Source organism: Temnothorax nylanderi, unplaced genomic scaffold (assembly GCF_030848795.1).
Source record: "Temnothorax nylanderi isolate EJ_2023f unplaced genomic scaffold, tnyl_v1.0 TNYL_tig0190_pilon, whole genome shotgun sequence".
NCBI classification, from domain to species: Eukaryota; Metazoa; Arthropoda; class Insecta; order Hymenoptera; family Formicidae; genus Temnothorax; species Temnothorax nylanderi.
Genome location: NW_027249252.1, coordinates 32,763 through 58,607, shown reverse-complemented (window position 1 = coordinate 58,607; position 25,845 = coordinate 32,763). Strand labels below are relative to the sequence as shown.

General features: G+C 39.5%; 1 protein-coding gene and 1 long non-coding RNA gene across 2 annotated transcripts; one reads left to right on the top strand and one right to left on the bottom strand.

Annotated features, from left to right (window-relative positions):
- Nucleotides 1–4,981: 4,981 nt before the first annotated feature.
- Nucleotides 4,982–25,200, top strand: LOC139778627 (uncharacterized). The gene is made up of 2 exons (XM_071716673.1): nucleotides 4,982–6,294; nucleotides 24,893–25,200. The coding sequence occupies exons 1-2, from the start codon at nucleotides 6,060–6,062 to the stop codon at nucleotides 25,183–25,185; spliced, it is 528 nt and encodes a 175-aa protein (XP_071572774.1). The 5' UTR covers nucleotides 4,982–6,059; the 3' UTR covers nucleotides 25,186–25,200.
- Nucleotides 15,435–16,599, bottom strand: LOC139778634 (uncharacterized). The gene is made up of 2 exons (XR_011719625.1): nucleotides 16,400–16,599; nucleotides 15,435–16,233 (listed from the first exon to the last, which is right to left on the bottom strand). It is a non-coding gene; the product is annotated as an uncharacterized lncRNA (long non-coding RNA).
- Nucleotides 25,201–25,845: the final 645 nt, after the last annotated feature.

The window sequence follows — 25,845 nt, the reverse complement described above, 5'->3', positions numbered from 1 at the left end:
CTTCCTCGAGGTCCCTACCATGCCGACTCTCCGCCACCAGGAATTCGAAGCGATACGGAGCGTCTCGTGACCTCCCCGCGGAACTTTGGGGCGTTTTGGGGACGACTTCTCGAAAAGAATCTCGCGGCGCCTATAACTTTCGGCTAATTGACGTTAAAGACGATTTAAAGACATTAATCTGATTTATTTAGCAGTATTAACAATATTAAAAACAAGTCAACAACAATTAGTAACAAAAGTAAATTTGTGTCTCGTGACTTTTATTGAAAATCGCATTATTAAGCTCTTTCACGTACAATCGACGAACGCTTGAGATATTTTTGGTTTAACATAAATAATTGCTGTATACAGATTTATTTATATGAGTCAAAGGTGAAAATAATAATTACGAAATAACGACTTTTTAATAATTTATATTAAAATGACAAATATATTAGCTTGTTTATTACATTGAAAACTATTATTATCGTCTTCTTTATACACGATAAAATATGAAAAAATTCTCGCGAAAAGAAAATTTCTTCGATAAAGTATTTCGCTCTCTTCGAAAATGATGTTGATAATAAAATTATCGAGTACACACATGTCCAGCTTCGGTCTCGATTTGATTTTTACGGCTGTACGGCGTGTCGTAGCGATGACGATGATCGCGACGACATCAAGTGATGACGACTGTACGACCCGGCCAACGGCGGCACCGTCGAGACAGCCGATCGGGCACAACAATGTCCGCGCGGCGCGTGCTCATAAAAATAGCATTTTCGCGGTTTCTCCCTCCTTACGGCTATACTTAGCCCCGGGCACCGGTGTCCCTCGGCGTAGTAAACAAATTTCAGGAGGGTCGGTCCTCGTGTAACGAGAAGCGCCGCGCCGTCCGTATATTTCTCTCACTCACTCTCTCTCGCCCGTCTATTTTTTTTTTCAGCGCGTGTCTTAAATATTTTTAGAGGTAGCGTATTGTGAATTTTTGCCGTGTCGGTTCGAGAAAATATTCCACATATAATTATGTCGTAACGTACGCGGAGCGCGATAGCGCTGTCCCGAATTTGCTATTCATCCTTTCAACATTGAAAGTCGAATTAAGAGAAATTTGGTGAGATTAATTTCAATGTAAATCCGCATGTAAATTGTACTTCAAACAATAATGTACTTTAATACTTTTTTTATAGAAATTTTGAAATTGGGAGATAATCTAGAAATGAACAATTGAAAGTAAAAAGATGTTAATGAGTCAAATTTCGAGATTATAGAGAAACAAAATTTCAGTTAATTTCGAGTGGAGTTTAATAGTTATTTGGAGCTTAACAGCTATAGCTTCTCTCTCTCTCTCTTTCCTCCCCCCCCCTCTCTCTCTCTCTCTCATTTTTCCCTTTATATTTCCTCCGTTACACTTTTAGATCAGTCACTCCCATCTAGACGCTCGTATTTCTGTGTTTCTTCGCTCTATGCAGATGGCTTGCCGTGTCACCTTTATTATGCCCAGGGATTAGTTATTTAAGCTATTTTACTGCTAGCGAGAACGAACGGTGCATAAGCATTTGAAATATAAAGCACGCGAAAGCGATCGATTCTTTTCGTATCGCATTTCCAGAATTGGAGCGTTGATTAATGAATGAATATCGAAAATGTGGTAACCCATTAGAGATGAAAACCGAAAACCGAGCTTCGCTGTATTGAGATAATATAATGATATTTTGTGACGTATAAATGATACTTAAGAGATATTTTCTTGTAGCAAAAAAATATCTAAGAATTTAACACAAATTATAATATAAAAATAGCTACATACCTTCGATAGACTTATTTTAGTGATTATTTAATCGATAAATATTATCACATGTCTCAGTGGTCGAATTGGTAAAGACGCTGGGATGATATTTTTCGCAATAAATTCTTTACAGTGATTTAATAAGAATGCTTATTAGCATCAAAATTTAAATTGATTATCGATTTAAATACGTGGATTTACTGTTCCAACAAAGAGCGGTGTTTTGAAGATTGATAAAAAATTGGCAGTTTATTGAGTTTAGAAAAAGTATACAAAATTCACACACAAATATTATTATTAAGTATACACGGGCAAAATTTTATATTGATTTATAATACAATTTTAAATTACATTTTAATATTTTTTATATTATCGGTGGACCATCATGACTTTGTAGAATAAATTATAGTACAACATAGTAAAATTTAAAACTAACACTTAGGTACCTAACATGTTTTATCATTTGCCATAGTAAAAATTCGTATACTGAGAGAAATTCAGATTTTTTCTGATCAAAATAATCAGATAATCCGTCTGAAAATTAGCAGACGAATATTACCGATTTTTTTCGAACAGCTAGGTTAGCACCCGATAAATCCGCTCTCTCAGCCGGTCACCCATCCAACTACATACAGTAACCGCCGCGCCCGACGTTGCTTAACTTCGATGATCGAACACGCTAGCAGCGATCCTCTGACTCTGATGCTTCTTTCTTTCTTATACTTGTATACAACACATCTTTATAGGGTTCAAAAATCTTGAAATTATTTATTAACTATCAAATATTTAAAATAATGCAACAACAATACAGTGATATACAATGAATATTAATCTTATCGAGCATGAACGATTTTGTCGAATAATTAAACGCGGCAGTCAAAGCTAGAAGCGTAATATTATACGTCATTTGATTTTTAATCGTTTTTAACTTTGAGAGAGATACAGAGAGAGAGAGAGAGAGAGAGAGAGAGAGAGAGAGAGAGAGAGAGAGAGAGAGAGAGAGAGAGAGAGAGAGAGAGAGAGAGAGAGAGAGAGAGAGAGAGAGAGAGAGAGAGATTTAATTCATTAAATAAATATAGTATAATAAAGTTAATGAGAATAATGAGAACGCCTAAAGGCACTACCTGGACCCAAGGTGAAGATTTTATTTAATGAATCAAATTAAAGTTAAAAACGATTAAAAATCAAATGGCACGGATATATTATAGCTTTGACTGCCGCGTTTAATTATTCGACAAAATCGTTCATGCTCGACAAGATCTTCCAAGCTATGCTTATCGCTTTCCCTTTTCCCTCGAGTTTTTAACAATAAGTTGCCGAATTTGAAAGGTTTACATGACTTCGATGTAATTTTTACTATGGCAACACTGCTTTTTACCATATAAATAAAGTAACTTTTGCTCAAACTATATTCTAAAGTGGAAAGAGTTAATTTTTACTATGGTGTACAGTAAAAATTTATTCGGTATATATTTTATACTTTTCTTTGCAATACTAACTTTTATTCAACAAGTTTTTGCTTTGTAGCATAAAAATTTTTACTATGAGAAAATGTTAAAATTGCGTTGCTTTATTGTTTTTAAAATAATGACTATAGCACTTAACATATAACTCCTCGATGGTCCGTAGCTAGTATGACATCACAGTAATATTTAATATAAAATTTTCTCCGTGTATAGGCTACCAAGATCCAGTCAAGATCGTAAATGTGGTGTTTTTCCTTTTAATTGATTGTACATCATATCGGTCCCTGTTTTACTTATTATTATTGATTATTTTAACTTCTGTTTTTTTCTCGAGGTGAATTCCCTATATAGTGAGCCTTACAGGAAACGTATGTTTGGTATTTACATTGAGACACACGCATGCATTATTACACCTATACTTGCGCTCGTTATTGGACTATTTAACCCTTCTGTTCCCGACGGGGTAATTGCGTCCCGTGAATAATTGGTGGCAAACGATACATGTGAACTTGGTATTGATCATGTTATGTTAACATCTCACGTTAACTAACTGACTACCAGACAAGTCAAAAATATATCCAATTTTGGCAACTTTTGTCTTAATATTTTCTCATTCATCATATATTTTATAATTAAATATTAAAATCAAATTGTAGTAAAATTTAATTGTGAATATAATTAAAGAAAGAATATGATTTTGTTATTAACTAAATTTGTATATAATACTAAATTTACAGTTTGATAATTTTTTATGATATATATATAATTACAATAGAAAATTAAAATACAACTTAAAATAAAAATTCGTTTATTTATAACTATTACTATTAAATAAAATGAATTAAATTTTAAGAAGAAATAAAGATAGATTTGTTGATAAAATTTTGATGAAAACATATATTAAAAAATAATATTTATGAGATAAACAAATAAAAAAAGCAAAATTATATATACGAATCTTATACTTTATATTAAATTGAAAAATTATGAAAAGGAAGAAAAAACAATAAAAGATACAAAAAAAAAACAATAAGATGTTTTTACAGAAATGAAATATCCATCTAACAAAGAATTAGTTAGAAAGATCTATCGATCCAGTCATGTTCAGGTTCGAAATCTTTTGATTGTTTCAGATTGCGCTGTAGTCCTCTGAACGCTATTTGGATAGCGTCTATAGGCAGCGAGGACGCGGAGAAGGAAACGGAGGCGTGAAGCGCGCGAGCGGAAGATGCCGCGCGTCGCAGCCGGACAACGTCGATGCGCCGAGCATCATCGGGACGCGAATCGCGGCACCGACTGTTCACGGGGTGCGCGATGATGGCGGAATGCCCGTGGACAGGGTGCGCATCATCGTCCGGTCCGTCGATCGAGTATACGGTGGAGTCGATCGCCCATCGCGGCGGCAACAGGGGCAGCAGCAGCAGCAGCAGCAGCAGCACGTGTCTAGGACGCGCGACGGGATAATAAATGCCAGAACGGCACGACGCCGGCACGAGCCGAGGTGGATCAAACGTGGGGACGCGAAACACAATCGTCGAATGCGGGCAGGTGCTCGAGGAGGACCGCTGGATCGCGTGGTTGCGTGTAAATCGCGAGGAAGACGAAGGGGAGGAGGAGGAGGAGGAGGAGGAGGAGGAGGAGGAGGAGGAAGAAGAGGAAGAGGAAGAAGAGAAGACAAAGAGCGACGACAAGGTTCACCGTCGCGAGCGGATCGCGGACAGCCGGATTGAACGGCCGCCTCGCGGATTCTCATCGCACGGCAGGGGGTAGCGGGAGCCACCACGGGGGCGGGGGTGGGCTTGCCCCTGCTTCTTCTCGTTGTTGCTCTTCTCGACGATCTCACGCACGCGACGACGGCCGCGCCGGTGGTACTCGAATCGTTGAATAGCGTCCACCCAGCCGACGTTACTACGCCCGTTTACCTGCCGCCGCGATCGTACGATTATCCGTTCGCGCCGCGCCCGTTCCGGAGGGCGATTAAGCGCGCGTCCAGCCCTAACGACGTCGGTGCCGAAGGTCACGCGAATCAGGGAACTCTGGATCATCTTACATTGGCGACGCGCCTTTCACCTTCGTCCGCGCCGCCCTTGACGTCACCCCTGTCATTAACGTCGCCGTTATTGTTGACACCGCCGCTGTCGTCGTCGTCGTCGTCGTCTCCGACGTTATCGAGTCCGTCGCCGTCTTTAACGCCGTTGAATACCGTCGTCGTCGTCAGACATCGAGATATTTCCGTTCTGACGACGCCGAGTCATGACAACGAGAACGAAGGGATCGCAGCGCGACGAGGAAGAGCGAAGCGAGCATCGATAAGCAAGAGATCGAAGCTGAAAGATCAACCCTCCCCGAACTTCATCGACCCTTGGCCGCTGGAGGCATGGCGACGTGTTAACGAACACCCTCCGCAATCTCGCAAAGTGGAACCCGTCCCGTCAATCGATGAAGGGATTCGCCCTGCAGTCCAGACTTTCACTCCGCTGTTAGAACCTGTCTTCAAGTTTGGGGAATCGATATTGCGTCCGGAGAGCTCCCTGCGAGATATCCTACTTCACGAAAGTGCTTCGAAGACAACGGCGACGACGACGACGGCGGTGGTGGCGACGGCGGGAACGATCGCGCGGAACATCGCGTACCTCGGTGCGACTCAACGAGCCGGAAGCATCGTGCCCGAGAAAAATGATGTCGGCAGAGTGACCGAAGACCGAGTGGAAGGTGATAAGAGCGGTAAGAAGTTGGTGCTCGTGGGAAACGAGGATAATGGTGCGGTCGTAAGTGGTGGTGGTAGTAGTGTCATCGAGTGGACCACGACAACAGTCGCCGGGCCGATGTCATCGTCGCGGTCGGCGTTCTCCGGAGACGATGTGCAGGTGGCCGAGCGTGTAAGGGTGCGCGCGAGTTCCGAGCGAAGCTCATCGAAGGGCGAGGAAGACGACGAGGAGCAGATTAAGGTCACCATCGCGCGCGACAACGAAGATTCGTTTGCATCGTCGACGTCGACGACGACGACGACGACAACGACGCAGCATCCACCACTGACTCAAGACACCTCTATGGAAGCACGTAAGTGTTGAATGAATTAGATAAACGTCACGTTTAATATTGAAAGGATATAGGGACGTAAAACTAACTTTTCAAAAAATTAAAAAGAAAATTGCGTCTTGTACAGAGAAATACAATAGAGTTTTTTTTTTCATAAAAAATGAGATATATCGAGAGATAACTTTATTTAAAATTTTGTACAATTGTGCCTAGAAATTTTCAATATACAGAATAAAATATACACGTTATAGAACCATATATCCTTTGAACAGTGAGTGGGCTATTTGTACTTGAAACATTCATAAAATCTCTTTAGACAATTCTATAAATTGAATCAAATTCCATTAATTAAATTGCAACATTTTTATATATTTACTGAACATTAAAATTATATACTGATAATGAGAGATATTAGAAACTTAAAATATCTGCTAGATATTATAACATATACATTTGAAGAAATGTTTTTCTGATTGTTTCAAGTTATATTACAATCGCAAATTTGTTTAATCGCGATACGTAAACTTTCGTCAGCAACAAATTTTGTAAAATATCGCCCCCGTTCGTTTTCAAATTAAAAAAAACAAGAAACATCTTTCGAGATGTCTTTTGAAAGTCGCCATTCTATGCAAAGCAACAAGGAGATCTTTCATTCTGATCCTTTAAATGCGTCTGAATGAGACTCGCGCGCACATCTTTTCGCTGGTTTATACCGCCTCGCTAAAATCCCTCTGGATCACCGGTTCGCATAGCGCCATGCTCGTTTTGCCATGCTCGAGCTCGTGTTTACAGGAACCGCAGGATCTTCGGTCAGAGTTATTTTTAACTATTCCAACCGTGCGCGCGGGCCACCTTCCCCATTCCGGTCCTCCTTTGCGCTCCTTTTTTTGTTTTGTATCTTCTCGTGTGCATCACCTCACGCTACCTTTCGTTTACGACGACCAGAACAGAAATCGGAGCACCGTTCACGTCCATATTTTCGGCCGGACTGAAAGAAAGGAGGCAACTTCTTCGAATTTACTAATCTCTTTTTCTCCCTTTTTGTTTACAAATAAGCTTTTTTTTTGTTTTTTTCATTGTGCTCTTTATCGTGAAAATACTTTCTCTTGCGCGCGTAGAGAATGATAAATTTTCAGATGAGACACTTTATTCATTATATTCAATTAAATCTTTGATAATGAAACAATAACCAATGATGATTATATTTCTTAATTCTTTTATTGTTAATACAATTTTCATCGATATTGATATCAAAACCGGATATTTTCGTATATCAGTTAAGTAATAAATGCAATGTTCGATGTAAAGAGTGAAAAAACTTTCCACAGATTTAATCTGTTTTGTGTATAAACACGATAAATTTCTCATGCGTCATCACAGGTTAGATTAGGACTAAGATAAATGTGACGTAAAGATTAGTGTGCCAATGAAAAAGGCAGAGAGAGAGAGAGAGAGAGAGAGAGAGAGAGAGTCGACGCAGACCGCACAGTTCGCGTGTTTTATCTCATGTTTTTGATTACGTCTGGCTACGTACACGAGTCGTGACTCCGCGTACAAATCAATCGATTAGTTTCGCGCACTGGCCGAACGTGTACCTCTTCAATTTCCCAGTCCTTATCCCTTTTATATCCTGTCACGCCTGTCGCCCTGCCCGTCCACGTGCGAATTATACAGCGACAATAACGCCAGGCAACTACAACGATGGAAACGACAATTGAATCCTCGTCACTGACGACGATCACGCTTGACTTTCGATTCACGTACGAGAGGCAAAGAACGAACCTCGAGTAGCTCATCGTTAAAATTTAAGACCGATATTTCCTTTACAAATTAACTGCAAAGAGATATTTCATTATCTATTAACGAAACTTTTGCTATAACATTTTAATTCACGATTTATATTTTATTCATAATTTTAATAAGGAATATAGCGTTGTTTTACTTCGAGCTCTTCGTTATATTTTGTGGTTTGTAATACATATATAGTCAAATTAATAGTTACAAAAGTCTAGATCGTCGTAAATGGCAAGATAAGGTATATCAGTTGCAATTTATTTATATCTACGAATATATGGAATATAATACCGTCACGTTAATTTAATAATCCGTCTCTCAAAAAGACTTTCTGATGTTTGTCAACGAATTTTTACTTTTACGCCGGCCGATCCCCGCGTTGAAATGCACGCTGTTCGTACATTTGTATCATTACTTAACGCGTTTATTTCCGTGCTCCTGCAAGAGAGCGCAGAGTCGTCCTTCTCTTTTACGATCTAATTCGTGATCTGGACAGTTCCCAACGATGAGTTCTCGTGACTGCGCGATGCCCAGTATACCCGGTATAAGAGGAATGACTAAATGGTCTGAGTAACCGGTCAGGCATCCCAAAACTCGCGATTTATTTTCGTATCCCTAGAAAAGAACTGACGCACCGGTGGAGAGAAAGTACTGTTCTCGTATGAATTCAAAGAAATACCCCGGCAAACTAACGCGTATTCTTTACGAAAAAACCCACCGGACAAATTTTAATTTTAGCAATTACCACATTCTCTTTCCGTACATTATAATGTTGGAATTAGTGGTAATTAACGTGTCCTTCAGATTTAGTGAGAATTATTAAGTATCTCTTTACTTTAATTAGTAACTTTTTTATATGAATTCGCACCCCACATATAGTTCTTAGAGAAAATAAAAATTTTGCGATTTGATCATATATTAAAAAAAGAATCTTCTGAATTGAAAGATTAGAGAATCGTACTTTTACGCTGAACGGTATATGAAGGGCGAGAAATTTAACCGAGCGATCGACTTGGGCAATTTCCATCGGTCCTTGGCTGGCTATGTCGCGCTCATGTTACGACGTATATCTCCGGGATTCGAGGCCGATACGACGCGTTAAGGGTGGTGGCAACGGCAGCCGGTAGGTTACCGCAGAACAGGGCAAAAGGGGGCCCTGCGGGCGAAGAGCGAAAGGGCTTCGTCGCTATGGAAACCCTGGCTCTTCGACTACTGTGGGGTGCCTCAAGTTTTTTATGGCCCGAACGATCGTAGGGTCGAGACTCTAAAAATCGTTACACAGACCTAGATACTCGCCACCTCGCCCCTCCCGAGACGGCGGCGTCCCTGTATAACACTCGCCACCCTTCCGGTCACGGACCTTACGCAACAGCGTTTCCGCACTGCGTTGTTTCGCTAATTGCTATCGAACAATTTTTTACGGGCCGCAGATATTAGTTTTAAATATTCGGCACTGAGGACGTTTATATCTCGTTTACATTCGCTCTGTTGCAACTGATTAACTGAGAGGTACATCTAAGAATTATTCATTCCTAGTGAGAATTACATGCGATTATTTTTTGCAACAGTAAGTAACTTCTTATCTTACTACACTTCAACACTTTGATAAAATATGTACATATTGTATATTTTATTTAGTTCTGTGAATATCTCGAGCCTTGATTATTCTTGCTACAGAGAGAGACCTAAGAATATCTTATAATATTTTCTAATTATATACGCACTCGAACAATAAATTTACAATAAGCGTGACGAAGTAGACTGTGTAAATATTTCATAACTTATAAATCATCTTCAGAAATATTGGAATATTATTGCGAACTATTTTTAATAATCGAATATGTGACGTAAAAAACTCCTAGCTTTTTTAAATTAATTTTTCAGTTTCTTCGAAAAATATTCGATGTAAAATTTACAATAATTTTCATAAAGTTTTAAGTTTTATATATATTCTTCTATAATTATATCCTCCATTAAAATGGCGAGCACAGCAACAAAATTCGAATCATAAATTATCCCTATATAATACATAAAACTCGAAAATTAACTTATTTTCTATAATTAAATTCTGAAATCAATTTCTTGTTTTTTAACCAAATGTTGATTAGTAAATTTCTTCTCGAGTCATCCTCTTTTACACGCTCTACTCTTCGTGCACGTAGAGGACGTTCGCAGACCGACAGAGCTCGCGATACGTCGGTCGTATTTGCGCGCGGCGATGGGCAGAAAGGGCAGGAGGAAACGATGTAAAGCCCCTGGTGCTCTTGGCACCCTCCATGACGGCTCCTAGCGAAGGGAGTGGCGCAACGAGGGGGTGATAGCGAAATACGAGCGAACGAGCGAGCGAGCGAACTCACTTCGAACTATAAAGTATTGACTCGCCCCGTTGTATGGAGAGCACTGTAAGCACCGTGTCTATAATGTTGGCAGACGGCTCTCGGGACTTCGTTTCCATCCGGAAGGAATAACGCGACTTCCGGGAGCGAGGAAGTAAATTTCAACCGTGCAACCATCCGCGGAGCTTCACGCGAGAAAACTGAATCCGTAAAATACCGCTTACGAAAGATCACGCGCCGATTTTAACTCTTTTGACAACCTCAGTTCCATTATTCTCAAATTGAAAAAAAATTGCTTTCTTACTACAACTTGTAACAATTTTGTATTTTTGTTATTTTTAATTAATACTTAATTTTTTTTTTATTTAACGCGGTCTCCTACTAATTGTTTAATGCAAAAATCGCGATATGAGAATAGAAGATTTTGTACGAATAAATATACTAGGAATAGACACGGAAGGAGCCAATTATGATTGTTCTGATTTTTCCCTTGCGAAGGGGATTCGATTGTTACACCTTCCGCAACAATGCGAACACCGGAAAATTAAGTATTCGGATATTGACAGCTTCTCTGTGTGCGCGGCAATTACACGCGGCGGTAGTTTTGAGAGAACACAGAGACGCGAACGACCGACAGACTAAACAAAAATAACCGATCGCGGCGTGTTCGTTGCATATATGCACGTGTAAAGGACGTCTGGTGTGCGTGCAATATCAGGCGATGAAGTAGCGGAAGTATATGGCGCGTTGTAAACAACTGTGTGTGTGTTGGAGAGACCTAACCGGGTTTATCGGGCTATCCATATTTATCGTCGATATTTTTACTGCAATATTAATACTATCCTCGACCGTATAGTTAAAGTATCGAGGAACTGTCAATGCTGCAGGAAGCAGTTTCGAGATTGTTTATCGAAGAGATATTTTTCATCCTGTCGATTAACGCAAGATGTTAGCGTGTCAGCATTCTGATTCTGGTTGTTGCTAAAATCCGAATGAATCAGCTTTTTCTTGAGCAAATCGCTTTGTAAGCAATCTAATGATATTCGCATCCGTACTTCATTTATCGCTAAATACGGCTGTGTATGATTTTTAGAACCCGACAATATATTTAACAATACGAATAATTATGTGTAGCTGAGAAAATCAGCTTTTTAAGATAATATAGTAATTATTTTTTATGCATATTTTTCAATTTGGTTTATTATAATTGACATGATTTATCTTTTAATGTACTTCCTACGAGTAACATTTCGCTCGAGTATTGAATTTTTATACGTCTGTATTACTAAACAAATTCTTTCTATTTTTTTATGTCTATGTGATACGCCTCAGTATTTTGCTCAAAGTCGCGCTTTATTCATGTAGAATCAATTTCAAATGGTGCTCCGCAAAAATGAGGAGTACCTGTCACATTAATTCCGCGACATGTTCTCTCAAGCAGAAGTGACATTTTCGTGGCATCGATTTGCACATTCGTAATTATATCACCGAGTAAATATTCCAATGCACATCGAAATTAACCAGGTGAAATGTATGATTTTTAATGTAATATGATTTTTTTATGTAATATACCGAATATGAAGCTAATGTATATTTTTTTAGATCAGATTATTTTTGCATTATCGTTCTAACATTATGTACATTTCTAAAAGAAACTATATTTAATTTATGAACAATTGTTGATACGAAGAAGTCAATATGTTTTTATCCATTTCGCTGAACTCTATATTTTCAAAAATATATCGCGATGATAAATGTATAGCATATAAGTGTGTGAATAAATTACACACACATTTTATTGCGATTAATGACATATTCATTGAAGAGCTAAATCTGTACTGGAAATCTACTGGAAACATCTTACTTTATATGAGACTATATTTTATTAAGATTGATTTACTCGATCAATGCTGAAGCAGGGAAGAACTTTGTCGTAAATTTCTGAGGGGGAATTCAGAGCCGACATTGTGCTTTGGTGTACAAAAATTCAACAGTGGACTAAAAGAAGTAAGCAGTGGACTATAATATTTGACGGCATTGTCGTCAATGGTTGGTAATAATAATGTCAGTGGCAATAATAATGACTGGTGGCAGTACATTGAGAAAAAAAAGTTGTTAACTTGACTCAAATCACCTCATGTTAGATTTAATATATCGTATTTAATTTAAATACATAAATATTTCAATTAAAAAAATAATAATCAGTTGAAAATATAACAACTTTTATTTCTCAGTGTAGCAATGCAGGAGGCACTGCATAGCATTGCTAAAGACAGTGTCCGAATTTTATTCGGCATTGGCTCGGCAGTACGGCAGTGGGGTACAAAATTTTCGGTTGTGAATTCCCCCTCATAAATTTCTGAAGAGTAATCTTTTTCATATCGCGTGCATTCTATATCATCGACACGATTCGTTCTTCCGAGAGGCGTGCAACCGGTTGACATTGACACGTGTCAAATCAATGTTAAGAGAACAAGACATGATCTGTCAGCGCTGATATGGAAGAAACAATAGCTCGACGATGAAACGCGAGGAAAGGGAAGCGCGTGTACGCTGCTCTCGTTTGCAACTCTGACGAATGTCAGCGCGCTGTTCATATGCGTCATACCGACGCGACGCATTGGTTCCCAAACTGGGGATACATATGTCCTCTGAAAAGAAAAATAGAAAGAAAATTAAATGGGACAAAAGTGACAGAATGTCCAATTAATATAGAAAATATATACAAAAATTAAAGGAAATGTACTTTTTCTGTTTATATATAATTTTGATCCTTTTACACGATTTGCGTGTAAAGGTGAGATTAATCATAATTTTTTCTTTATATATTATAAAATAATTAAATAGAAAAATTATATTACATTCCTTAAAACTGATAGAAAAACAAATGAAAATATGAAAATTAGAAATATTAGAAATAAATATGTAAATATCATTTTATTGGTCGACACGTTTACAGTTGAATTCTATTGAATTCTGCATATAAATTTGTGTTATATATAACGTATACATTGATTGATGGGAGATGAATAAATGCGTCAAGGTTTTCACGATATTGAAATTGAACGGACTACTGGAAAGTTTGGGAATCCCTGCCCCGGAATGCTGCCCAATGTTACGCATCGGTCAAACGCGCGTCGTGACAGATACAAAAATAAACTATAATTACCGTGAAAAATCAAAGTATTAAAAGATTACATTTATCTTGCGTTTATTCGGTATAAGCTTTTTAATGGGCCAGGTTATCAATTTGTCTGTTCTTGCATTCCACGATGTATTTTATAAACTATATTTCTCGTTTCTTAATCATATTACCCTATTGAAATATAGCCCTCTTATACATGAATATATATTCATTACAATTACTCCAAAGAAATGTCAAATTGACAACATAAAATTAATTATAAGATTATAACATAGTATGTCATAATTTTTAGACATGTGGGATATAGCTATACATCTCATCTTTGATTTATTGATCATAGGAAACATTCTATACACGTGTCTGCTTAAATGTCGCGCATAAATCACGAGCATCTTATCCTGGGATTAAATAAAGTGCGGCGTGATAAAATGAGTATAGAATTGGCTTGAGAAATGTTTTGTTATGTGTCAGAGAAGGATACGCGAGTGTGAAAGTGAGCACGGCGAGCGTGGCGAAATAGCTGGCCGTCCGTCCACGCACGTCTAGTCCTCGTCTGCTCGGCCAAGGTCCTTGAACGAAGGTCTGTTCTAAAAAAGCTGCACAATTGGATAACCAATCAGCCAGACAGTATCGTATATCAAAGAGCATGACGAAACGGAATTTACAGACTGTTTATTGTTCCGTTGTGTTGCGATGATTGCGATGATTACGTTATACGTATATATAGAATGCTCCGTTAAAATCTATTCATTCTCTCTTTGTCGCGCGGAAATTATTCGAATGAGAAACAATTCCAAAACGCGTTAACACGGAAAAAAAATTGATTTTAAATGTAGAATCGTGCGTAGCGTAATTTGTAACGTCAAAGAGGAGATCAATTTCGAAATTGATAATTTTGTTGAAAATTATAAAGTAAAATAAAAGATTATTTGTACATAGAATATTCTGTACAAATGAATAATTTTTTATTAATTTTTTATTATAGGCTTGAGAGACAAAACTTATTGACGCAAACCTATTAATATGCGAGAATCGAAGATGAGTTTACGTGCCGTGCGTGGCGATGTAACTCGTTAAAATCGTGGCGACTGACGCAATGCGTATGCGTATAGTAGACCTTGAGCCACTATTACACCGGCTGTTTATGTCGTTATGCAATCGAGACGGCTTAGTCTGCGCATACGGAGTTTAACGTAGTAAATAATGCTTTCCACCCGTTACCCCCCCACGCTCGTAAATTCGCTTCGGCATTTAAACGTCGCTCTAGCATTTAAACTCCTTACATTTGCTAGTTGCACTTTCATGGAATTCTTTTGCAAGATGCGGTAATTAATGATGCGTGTAATGGAGGAGTCATGCTCCGTCTCGTAACATCGCAGTCTTGGTTTCATTAACTCGTGAATGATGATGCCAATTACATTCGTTCACGTTAAAATAGTAATTCTATTAAATACGATTTAAATATACGATTTAAATTGAAATAGTAAATGCATTAAATATGATTTACATTGAAATCGCGAAACCAGTTATATATTCACTGAAATGCAACATGTATTGACATATATAGATTGATAACAGTGAAATACTATTAGTGATTTTAATGTAACCCACACATATAAATACTCACACATATAAAATGCTTTTAAATATTTTGAAAAACTAAAATATTAATAAAAATAATCGAAATTATGCTGTATATCTATGTATGTGCATAACCTTTCATATAATTATAATGCAACAATTATTAATTACAGTGAATGAAATGCCATCGTGTCGTTTGTACAATTGATGTTTAAAGTAAAATTTGGGTACAGATAAAAATTAAGTGAGGTAATTATTTTCTAATTTTAGCGGTAAAATAAAAATGTTAAATATAAGGTTCAGAATATTTTATATAAGGAATATTTATTAGCTGCCTCTTATAGAGACTTAACGATTTTTCCAATAGAAATTCGCGTAATTACTGTAGGAAGGGAATGCAAGAAGGCTCTCGCGCGGAATCGCACGGGATAGAGCCTCATTCTCCGCGACGTCGTCGTCTTCGAGATGCACGCCATCGTGCATCGCGCCGCACCGGCGGTCGGTAGACGTTCATGGCTGGTAGTCTGTAGTCGATAGTCGGTAGGTAGGGAACTTGGTGGTCGTGGATGCTGATGAGATCCGGGACCAGTCCTAGGGAGCCCTGCGAGATCGCTAATTTCGAACCAATTCACGCTCGAGTGACCACGCTCGTTTTTCCGATCTCTATCTTCGTTGATTTATCGCGTTCGACCGCTCGGTATGCGATCGGCGTTTCTCTCCTCTTCCTTCCTCCTTTTATTTTTCTTTTCCTTTTCGCCTTCCACCTTCGTGCACAGCCTCCGAGAGTCGTCGTTGGAGACGACGACGACGACGACTTCGGTTTCGCTCCTCGAAACGATGACGCGCGCGCGCGCTCGCGCGTGTGCGCGGGAACAGGAATCGCCGGGGCGCGCCTCGTATTTACATTCCGCGGCCGCACTTTCAGTTTTTCCTCTTGCAATCGCGCGACGCTCCCGCGTGCCTCGCCGCGATTTGTCAGCGGGGAATTGCATCGTGTTGACTTAACATAGAGTACTCCAAAGGTTTAAGCATGAAGACGCACTCGAGGGAGTAGTACATCCTGTTTCTTATTTTTTTAACGTTACTTCATGAGACTGTAAGGTTCTTAAGAAAACAGATATATCAATTAGAGAAATATTTCTTCTCTTAGGTATATTTGATCAACTATTACATCTCACACAAGTTATCTCCAGAAATGAGTTTCGTTCATTGTAAAAGATTAAAAATAAATTTGCAGAGAGATTTGCCTCCGAAAGAAGAAATTACTTACCGTGTTATCAATTGTATTCAATAGTCTACTCGGTAGGTCTACTTTACGGCGCATTTCCTCGGTATCGTGATATTCATCGCCGTCAACGGAAACGCGACTGTCTCGCGAACATCCCGTGTAAGACTACTTGACGTTTAATGCGAACGTCTATCCGCCGGCCAAGGACGCACTTGTCGACGGCGCGACGCGTAACACCTAGTGCGATAGAGTTACGCGCCGCTAATGTGTGTCACGCGTACATCGATTGCGTCACGTCAGCCTCGCTCGGAGCCGACTCGTCTTCGTCGTTGTCGTCGTCGTCGGCGGGGGCGGCGGGGGCGGCGGCGGCGGCGCATCGCGGCAGCGATCCAGACCAGAGGTAATCGGTGTCAAGTGCCAAAGGAACGGAACAGTCCCGGAAATTGCGATTAATCGCACGGTCATTGTGCGTACAGATGTTCGACGCTCCGACGCGTAAATCAATCTTCGTCTTTTATCCGCGAAAATTTTACGTAATATATCTCAGGACAAGCGGACATGGTTACGCTCGCTCAATTAAATTGTACTGTTGTCGTAGTAGCGTTATATTTTTTTATTATGTTTTTTTTTTAGAAGTGCAGCCTTCTGCGTATAATACAATACGAAGAACTTTATGAATTTATTTTCATACTGAATAGTTTGCTCAATGGAAGAATGCCTACTCTATTATCTTTTATTCATTTAATTAAATCCGTACTTTTGAAGAGGTTTGGTCTTTATTATTATTACTATTTTTTTTAAAACTATATTTTTATACCTATGACGTATAAAAAAATCTGGCTTTTTAGAAAATACCGATTTAAAAGTGCATCTAATTTATTTAAAAAAGCTCAAGTTATGCTCTGAGGAATAAAATTGTTTTTGAAAAATTCTCAGTGATAATATACAGAAGACATATTTCCAGGAAAAATGTTATCGTCCGTCTAGACTCTAGACCTTTTTTTCTGCAACGTTATCGCAGGACGTGATATATCGTTTCCCGCGCGGAGAACACTAAAAAAACATGAATCTATAACAATTCATTCGCATGCAGCCTTGCATTCGCATTAACAAGTACGTCATGTCGACATACAGTATACGTGTTGCGTCGCGTTGAAATCTCTAAAATTTTATCTCGATAGAAAAGAGCGTACACATCCTTTAAGTAAATATTTGCTGTTGCTAATAGCAAAACCGATCCATGGAGCTTTCATCCGCGAAAGATAAGTTAGGATGCACACGTGCGCCGAACGCGCAGCAAGCGCGTATAGTTTAAACCGGACTAGTCTCTCGCCTAGACACTCGACAGACTCCGCGCACTTTGCACAATAGTAGGAAGCGCTAAAAATAATCCACCCCGACTCCACACCGCGTTCTGGCCTTGGCCAGCTTCGGTCCTCGCAACCTGACCGGCACTCTTCACGAGCCTTCTCCTCCTTCTTTTCCCCTCGCGCACGCTCCACCTACGCATTCCCGCACGTGGACAGCCGCTGCGTGGGCGCGGAACTTGTTTTTTTTTTTCTTTAGAGTCTTCCTCGCCGCGGCGGATTGATTAAAAGTTTGCTCTTTTCTTTCACCGCCTCGCCCGCCCTCGCCACGGTCTTCGCTTAACCCTTTACTCGGTAGAGCTAGAATGGAAACTGAAACAAATTCGGCTTTAACTCTGTCCTGCGTCGCGATAAAAGATGCTTCTAGGATGATTAAAAATATAGCGAATGTGTTGCTGTTACGTCGGGCTTTAAATTGTTTCGTGCGTTAGGTATAAATAAATGTCCATATATTTTCCATAGTTGAGGAATTTAATGGAATTAATATGGAATATAATTATGGAATGTTATGTATTTAACGGAAGCTCATTAAGGAGGTTGGTTAGTTCTCGCTGCGGGGCAGGTGGCGCGGCAGGGGGAAAGCATATAGGTTAGATTTTCGTCGCGTGAAATAAACGAATTTTAGCAAATAAATATGTGGAATGCATTCAATTGCTGTTTCTTAAGGTCTAAAAAGAGTTGTTTGTACAATTGAAACCCAAATACGTTATTATCCACGTTGAAATGTGAAAATAATAAATGTGGTCTTGTTTTATTTTTACAATTTCTTAATAACTATAAAGACGAATCATTTCAGTCTTCGAGAAAGTTCTTCCTAAATATGTAAAGAATTATTTGCACCTATTTTCATTAAATTCTTATCATTTTTAATATGCTTTCGAGAGTTATGTTACAGGTTAGGTAACATTTTTGCTGTGTCGCCCGTGTATAAGAGAGAGACAAGAATATAACTTCAATAATTAATTACTCGACAACCATGCAGACAATTATCTTCAACTTTGGCATGGACGACAGATTTCCATAGACGAATATCTTCCATAAATTTGAACTAATTTTTATCAAATTGATATTACTAACCACCCTCCTTAAAGCTTACAACATTAGCTGTCACGGCTATGAAATACAAGAAATATGTAAACATAGATCTGAATTTAAACAGTAATCAATAGAAAGATGGAATTACCGACTTACTAATTAATATATCATTTTACATTTGTTTCTGCGTTATTGCCGCAGAAACTACATTGCGTACAATTAATCAGAATTTACGAAACTTGCGAGAGCTTCACCGAGAACAGTCGAAATCTCGGCAAAATCATACCGAACGAAGGATATACCGAGAATAGTACCGTTAAGGACGTTCCGTAGTATTAAGCCAACTTCGACGACCGTAGATCGTCGTTGAAGAGCGATCATTAAAGATGTTTTAACGAGGAGCCGCACAGACGGGACAATAGCGGCAGGAATCACGAGGGTCGCCATCTCTCTCTTCTCTCCCCCTTCGCCCTTCCCCGTCCTTAGATCTCTATTGGATGCATGCGAGCGTCTGTCCCGACTCTTGACTCTCCGTCTGCGTGGGTCTCGCTCGGTGCATTCGTCGCAGACTCTGGGAGGGAGACATTAAACCCTTTGCCGCGTGATTTAGTTGACAAAGTAGCGTAGTTACAGTCGCCTGCAGAGACGGGACCTGCAGCTTCTAACCCAGGCCCGCAATACCGTCTTTCGTGGCATCTTTACGAACAATGCCGTGACAAACACGTCGGGAAACACGACCCCGCAGGCTATTTTAAAATAAAAAAGTCATTGTTTAAGCGTCTTTCGGAATCTGATATCCGTATTAGTGTTTAGTCTGGCGTCGCGTTTCACCGGGTAGCAGACGCGCCGGTTCGTACTGCACGTGCCATTTTCTCCATTTTACTTCTCCCTCTCTCTCTCTCTTGTCCGCGATCTGTCTTCGTCGCGGCACCGCCACTACGTCGAAAATTTAACAATCAGACATTAATTAAACATTCTTATGATTGGCACTCTTTGTCAGATAGAAGTGCTTGCTGTTACTCGATCCTTTGAAATATGAATTTCGTTCGCTTATAACTCGCAAAATATTAGCGGCCTGACATTTTTATCCGCGAATAATTGATTTGAAAATCTATCGGAGGTGCGAGGATCTGTTTTTAATTTAAAAACGGTAGCGCGCGATAGAACATCCTATAAATAATTACTAAAGAATTTGTCAAAGTAATACCGTGTGAATTCTTGAATCGTTACATACATTTTTCACGAATTGCTTTCACGAATTAACGTTTTCGAAGTCAAAAGAGACCCGTGAGTGTCTCGTTCTTCAGTTTACTGCGAGAAGATAACAAGCAGCGAGATCGGCGTAGCCTACCTCGCAATCCCTAACTCGTAGATCACGATGGCGACGTATTGTCTCTCCCTCTTGCTCGTTACCATCCGCGCCTATTATCCGATTCTATTTTCCAATCTATCCTCGTACGAGGCGCACCTTGTCTCGTCCAAGCTGCCACTATGCACTAGTCTTCTTCTCCAAGTGAATGCGGAGCGATGCGCCCTTGTCTCGCGGCACTTCAAATAGGCGGCACTCGAGACTCGGCACAAAGAGCGGCGAACCCGTACAGCCGTGATAACAGAGAGCAAGAAAGCTCAAGATAAGGCCGAGGACCCTCGCAGCCGCGCCGCTCTACGTCGGCTCATTCCCGGGGAAATATACACACACGGTACGTTGTCGTGATTGCTCGTGTGTTAGCTTAATTGAATCTCAGAATCATCGTACCACACACCATAGCGAGTTTTTTATCATTCTAATATTACATAAAGCTTCGAGAACCTTATTCTTCGACATCGCTGTCGTTTTCGCCGAATACTGATAGATTATTTTCTAAAGATTTAATTTCAAGATAAAGAGGCAAGCATAGACATTTTCATAAAAATATAATCGCAAGTATAAGTAAAAAATATTAATATAAATATTCTCTTCCGACGATTATTCGATTCCTGTTTTCAACGTCCCTAGCTCGAACAATCGGGCAGACTCGTCCTTCCTATCGCGATGCACGCGATACTCGTGGATGCACTCGGCGAAGCCGCATATACGGTGCATATACGGAGTGCGCGCTGCGCTACGCTGCGCACGTACACACAGGCATCGTGCGCTCGTAGCGAAGGACAGAGAGGGAGAGTCGTTCAAACGAGGGGCCCGCAGCGCCTGGGCTCTGGGCCTCGTCGCGTGTTTTTGCCCCCCGTCTGGCCCCCACCGTGGCTCATCGTTTTTTGTCTGGTGCACACCGCATGCTCTGCACAGCTCACCTCGCCTCATCCTCATCTCGGTCGACGTACCACCTCCTCCTCCTCCACCGCCCCCTTCTCTCTCTGTCAATCTCTCTCGTCGTGCTCCGCTCGCGCTCTCGCTCTCAATCAGGGCCGGTGTGAGTGGGCATGCTCGTGATGCTCCGTTTGCAGAGCGTCCGATGCTGAATATTTTCGATATGACGATATCTTACCTTCGATGTAGCAAAAACAGCGCTGACATTTCTTTCATAGAATGTAAATCGCAAATATGCACACGGTATATTTTTATAATTTATATTAATTCGATTTATTTGTCCGAAAAAAAAATTGAGGGGTTTTTATATCACAACTTATATACAAGGTTTTTTAAATTTCTCTAGGAAAAAGAATGCGATAGAAATTTATGAATTATTCGAACTTTTCCAGTTTCAGCTCATAAATTTTTCTCCGAATCCCGTGTCAGCAAATATTTTCCTAGAATTTTCTTTTCCCATTGGGAGGAATCTTATTTTGAAGAACATTGAAATACCACGAATTATTTTTTGAAATGGCGGTTGAAATTAGAATTAAACAGATATATTTTTAATATAATTTTTTTATTTCGGAGTTATATGATTTGTAATATAACAACTTTTGAGAGAGAGAGAGAGAGAGAGAGAGACAACTTTGATAGTATTATCAAGCTAACTTAATAATGGTATAATTATTGAATTGCCCCGCATAATCAAAAGAGAAATACCTTGTTTAATTCTCATGATACCTCTTGTTTTAAACTAAATCGCCGATCTGACGAAACGTTCGCGCCGTCCCTGTTCTCAATCTCGTCGTCATCGGTCCTCCGTCGCGCCGCATCCGGGCGGTATCTCCCCGAGCCGAGACACGCGCACGGACACGCGTGTCCCTGCCGCGCGGTAGAGGAGGAGAACAAGGAAGCGATGGAGGCCGTCGGACGAAGCCAGAGACCCAAGCTGTTCCGCAGTCGCTAGCGAGAGGTGATTGCCGGGGGGGAGAGGGGTACGGGGGGGAAGGAAGATGCGGTCGTTCGATCTCGGTGCACCTGCCGGCGTTGACGTTCGCGATGCCGAACGGCGATTCGCGATCAGACTGCTCGTACGATGCACAAAAAGGATCGCAGGATCACGATGGAAATGATTTAATTCTTTTCACAATCTGAGCCCGCGAATCCTACGTAATTGTTAGTTCTTAAATCCACCGAATTTCGATTAATTGTTTAATAGTGTATGTGTAAAAATTGTAGATGTCTAATAATAGGAATTTTAATTAAAGTACATTGTCGTTATCTTTTAACGGTCGAAATAATTTTTTAACGACGGTGATTTTTTTCTGGAAAACTTTTAATATGTTTGAAAATTAGATGAAAAATATAAAAAGAGATTGTTCGTAACTAAAATTATTTTATGTACGATAAAATGTTTGTTCCAAGAATAGACGTTCGTCTGTTAGTGAATTAATTACCTTTCTATTAATGGTGCATGTGACTTGTTGAGTTATATGATTTGACAGTTGAGAACGTATTATGGGGAAACCTTAAGGACGTTCTCCGGTCCTTATACTAGAGAAAATTGATTTTCTTAGGATTTTCTTGAAACTGTGAATATACGTTAATTTAGGTGTGCTTTATGCGTGGTATAAATTTCAGTACCTCTTCCGGTACAAAAAATAAAGATACTGAGCCTCAAAGTTTCAAAAAAAAATTTAAACTTTTAATTTTTTTTTAGTTTTGGCATTTTTTCCTTATAGAACTCGACGAGAGGAGCAACTTTGGTCCTCTTGGCCAACCTCGTATCTCTTACCGTTTGGCCTGGAAAACCTTTTCATTAGTAAAAGTTGAAACTTTGAGGCTCAGTATCTTTATTTTTTATACCGGAAGAGGTACTGAAATTTATACCACGCATAAAGCACACCTAAATTAACGTATATTCACAGTTTCAAGAAAATCCTAAGAAAATCGATTTTCTCTAGTATAAGGACCGGAGAACGTCCTTGAAGAAAATTCTCGCATAATACGTCAGAGGAGAATAAAATTCTAATATCTTTATTTAGCATCTCATTCGGAGTCAAATCTAAATGTAACGTGTAATCAAACGCTAATTATTGACCAATTAGCCGTTATAGATCAATTTATTACCGCAACACGTGCGTATGTTTCATAATTTATGTGCGTTTAACTACGTTCTAATGCTAATGAAATGATATTACATGTGATTGATAACATGATTGCTCATACGACATTCTTCGTATGTTTCGCGAAGCGCGTCTTGGCGATTACGCTCGCGAAAGTCCTTGGCAATAGCAAGGTTGCGGAAAATGACATCTAATCGTTTCCACGTGTCGATGATTTGTGCCGACTCGACAAACCACACACAGGGCATTACTCGCGTCATGATCGTTGAAGTTCTAACAACTTAGTTCTGATACCACACACGATTCAAAGAGACGGGCGAATATATCTTAATGCTTTTATACAGTTCATTTTTGTAAGTAAAATGTAATTCGTCTTTTTTATTCGCATTATCATTTAAGGTGGTTCGGCTAGTACCGTATGAGTCGATATAAGGTCTAAATTTTTTTTAAGAAAAACCCTTTTTATGCATATATTCTAAACGCTTGTATAATTACTAGTTTTATAATGTAACTTTTCATTCAATCATGTATCAATTCATCTACTGATAAATGTAAACAGTTCAAGATTTGACTTCAGTTGACATTCGTACAAGAGAAATGTCGGCAATGTCGCGACATTGCATCTCTTTGCTGTAGGCAGCTATCATGCCAGTGCCATGCGTTTGAGTGACTTGAGTGAAGTTATGTATTGTGTTTATGTTGAAAAATAATGGAAGGTAACAAACAATTTCGATAACGGGAGATTTGCTTGCAAAAGAATAGTGCTGTGGAAAGAAAACACTACACGGCGCGGCGTTGCCACATGTTCACGTCGCGTACAGCCGATCGAAAGGCCGACAAGAAATGCGACGATTCATCAACTTTTGATTGAATTTTTGGCCTTATTACACGTCAACGTCGTTTTGTCTTATACTTAACAAGTGCTAGAAGAATCAAATAATGTTATTTTCAGTTTTTTGAACTTGTTTCTTTACAGATAGTGAGTGAAATCTTCGAAAAATGTATGTTTCCGGTACAATTTCCCGTAAAACCTATTTTAAAAATGCCAACTTTGAGATTTAATATCTCAAAAACTAGACGTCAGATCTTCTCAAAATTGCAAATTTAAGTGTATTTAGGTTTTCTTTATAACATATTTTTTAATTCAGATTTTTTTCTGTGACATGCTCTGATGGCCCAACCACCTTAATGTATACTGTTCTCATTTATGTTACATAACGCATTATTAAAACGATGATTTCATTACTACATTGGTAATTGGTATACACATGTATACTTATATAATATAGTGACATCGTATGGATCACACGAAAACATTGGCGTTAAATCGGTTAAATCTTAATGGTAACTTCAAGTTTTAAATTAATTGTAATTAAAATATTTCATAAAAATATTAAATTAAAAAAATATGTATATATTACTTTAAAAAATTTCATTAAATAACATGAGGGGGAAAAATGTAAATATTACAGAGAGATCAATATTCCTTCGAGTGTCAGTAATCATAACTCACTGAAATTTTTTCACATCCTTTGAATAATTCATTTTCACACTAATGATAGTCTTATCTCTCCGCTTCGCCACTAAGAAAAGTCGCGGCAGTTGCGACATATATAGAACCGAGAACAGATAAATACGAAAGTTAGGGAGATTGACGTACGACGAAGTTTCCGATCAAAATTATTGACCAATCGCGGTATCCGATTTCCGGTTGCAGTGGGTGCGAGCGGCTACATCGTCTCGGCGGCGCTCGTGCTGATAGTCGGAGCACTGGTGGGTGTCCTGGCGACGATATCGCGTCATCTTCATCATCGTCGGCTGTTGGTGCATGAGCCGGTTCCTCCCGGCTCTGCCTCCTCCGCTTCTGCCTCGATTCTCCACCACCATCATCGGCATCATCATCATCGTCACCGTCATCGTCGTGAGGAGCCACCGCCGCCGCCGTTACAGCGCTGTCTTCTACTGCAGGATCATTATCGTTATCCTGATACACCCGTAAGTACCATCTGATCGTCGAGGATGCGTGAAACTTTGAGAGAAATTACGTTTCTACGTAGAATGTATCGCGTAAAAGAGTCACGGTGCGTCTCGCTCCGCGCGTACTTGGCGCGAGACACTACCGTGTCTCTTGATAGAAATTCGATTTCAACAACGATAATATACATCGTGATATTGGCATATAATAATATGATTAAAGGGATGAAAGATAAGTAACGCGATCAGACGGCATTTATTTTTATACACGCGCGCTTTTGAAATAACTAATATTAGAAAACATTAAGAGAAATTTATTATGATAACCAGGAGAATTACTAAATTGCGTCGCTAATGGATTTATACGTGGATCATCACATATATCTCGAAGCTGTTCGAAATAAAATCCGAAGCACACTTCCGCATATTCGTTGTAACTGTATACGTCGTACTAATTTTAGCAAACTTGACCGAGTTCGTCGAATAGCTTCTTTACAAATAACGGCTCGAACGAGTCGCGACGAACGTCGCGTATCGCATTCTTCCCGAAACAACCCTCTTTCTCATTACTTTCTGTCGCATTTCGCTGAACAATCGCCGGTCTCATTACGCATTCTTGATATCGCGCGTCACGAGTCCAAAAGGCATACGCGCACGCGCTATCGTCAGCGCTTTTTTTTTCTTTCTCGCCAGGCA

Excerpts from the sequence above, each read along its gene's own strand:
- LOC139778627 (XM_071716673.1), top strand. The coding sequence starts at position 6,060 with ATGTCATCGTCGCGGTCGGCGTTCTCCGGAGACGATGTGCAGGTGGCC. Across the intron at positions 6,295-24,892 it reads AGACACCTCTATGGAAGCAC|TGGGTGCGAGCGGCTACATC; the intron begins GTAAGTGTTGAA and ends TTCCGGTTGCAG.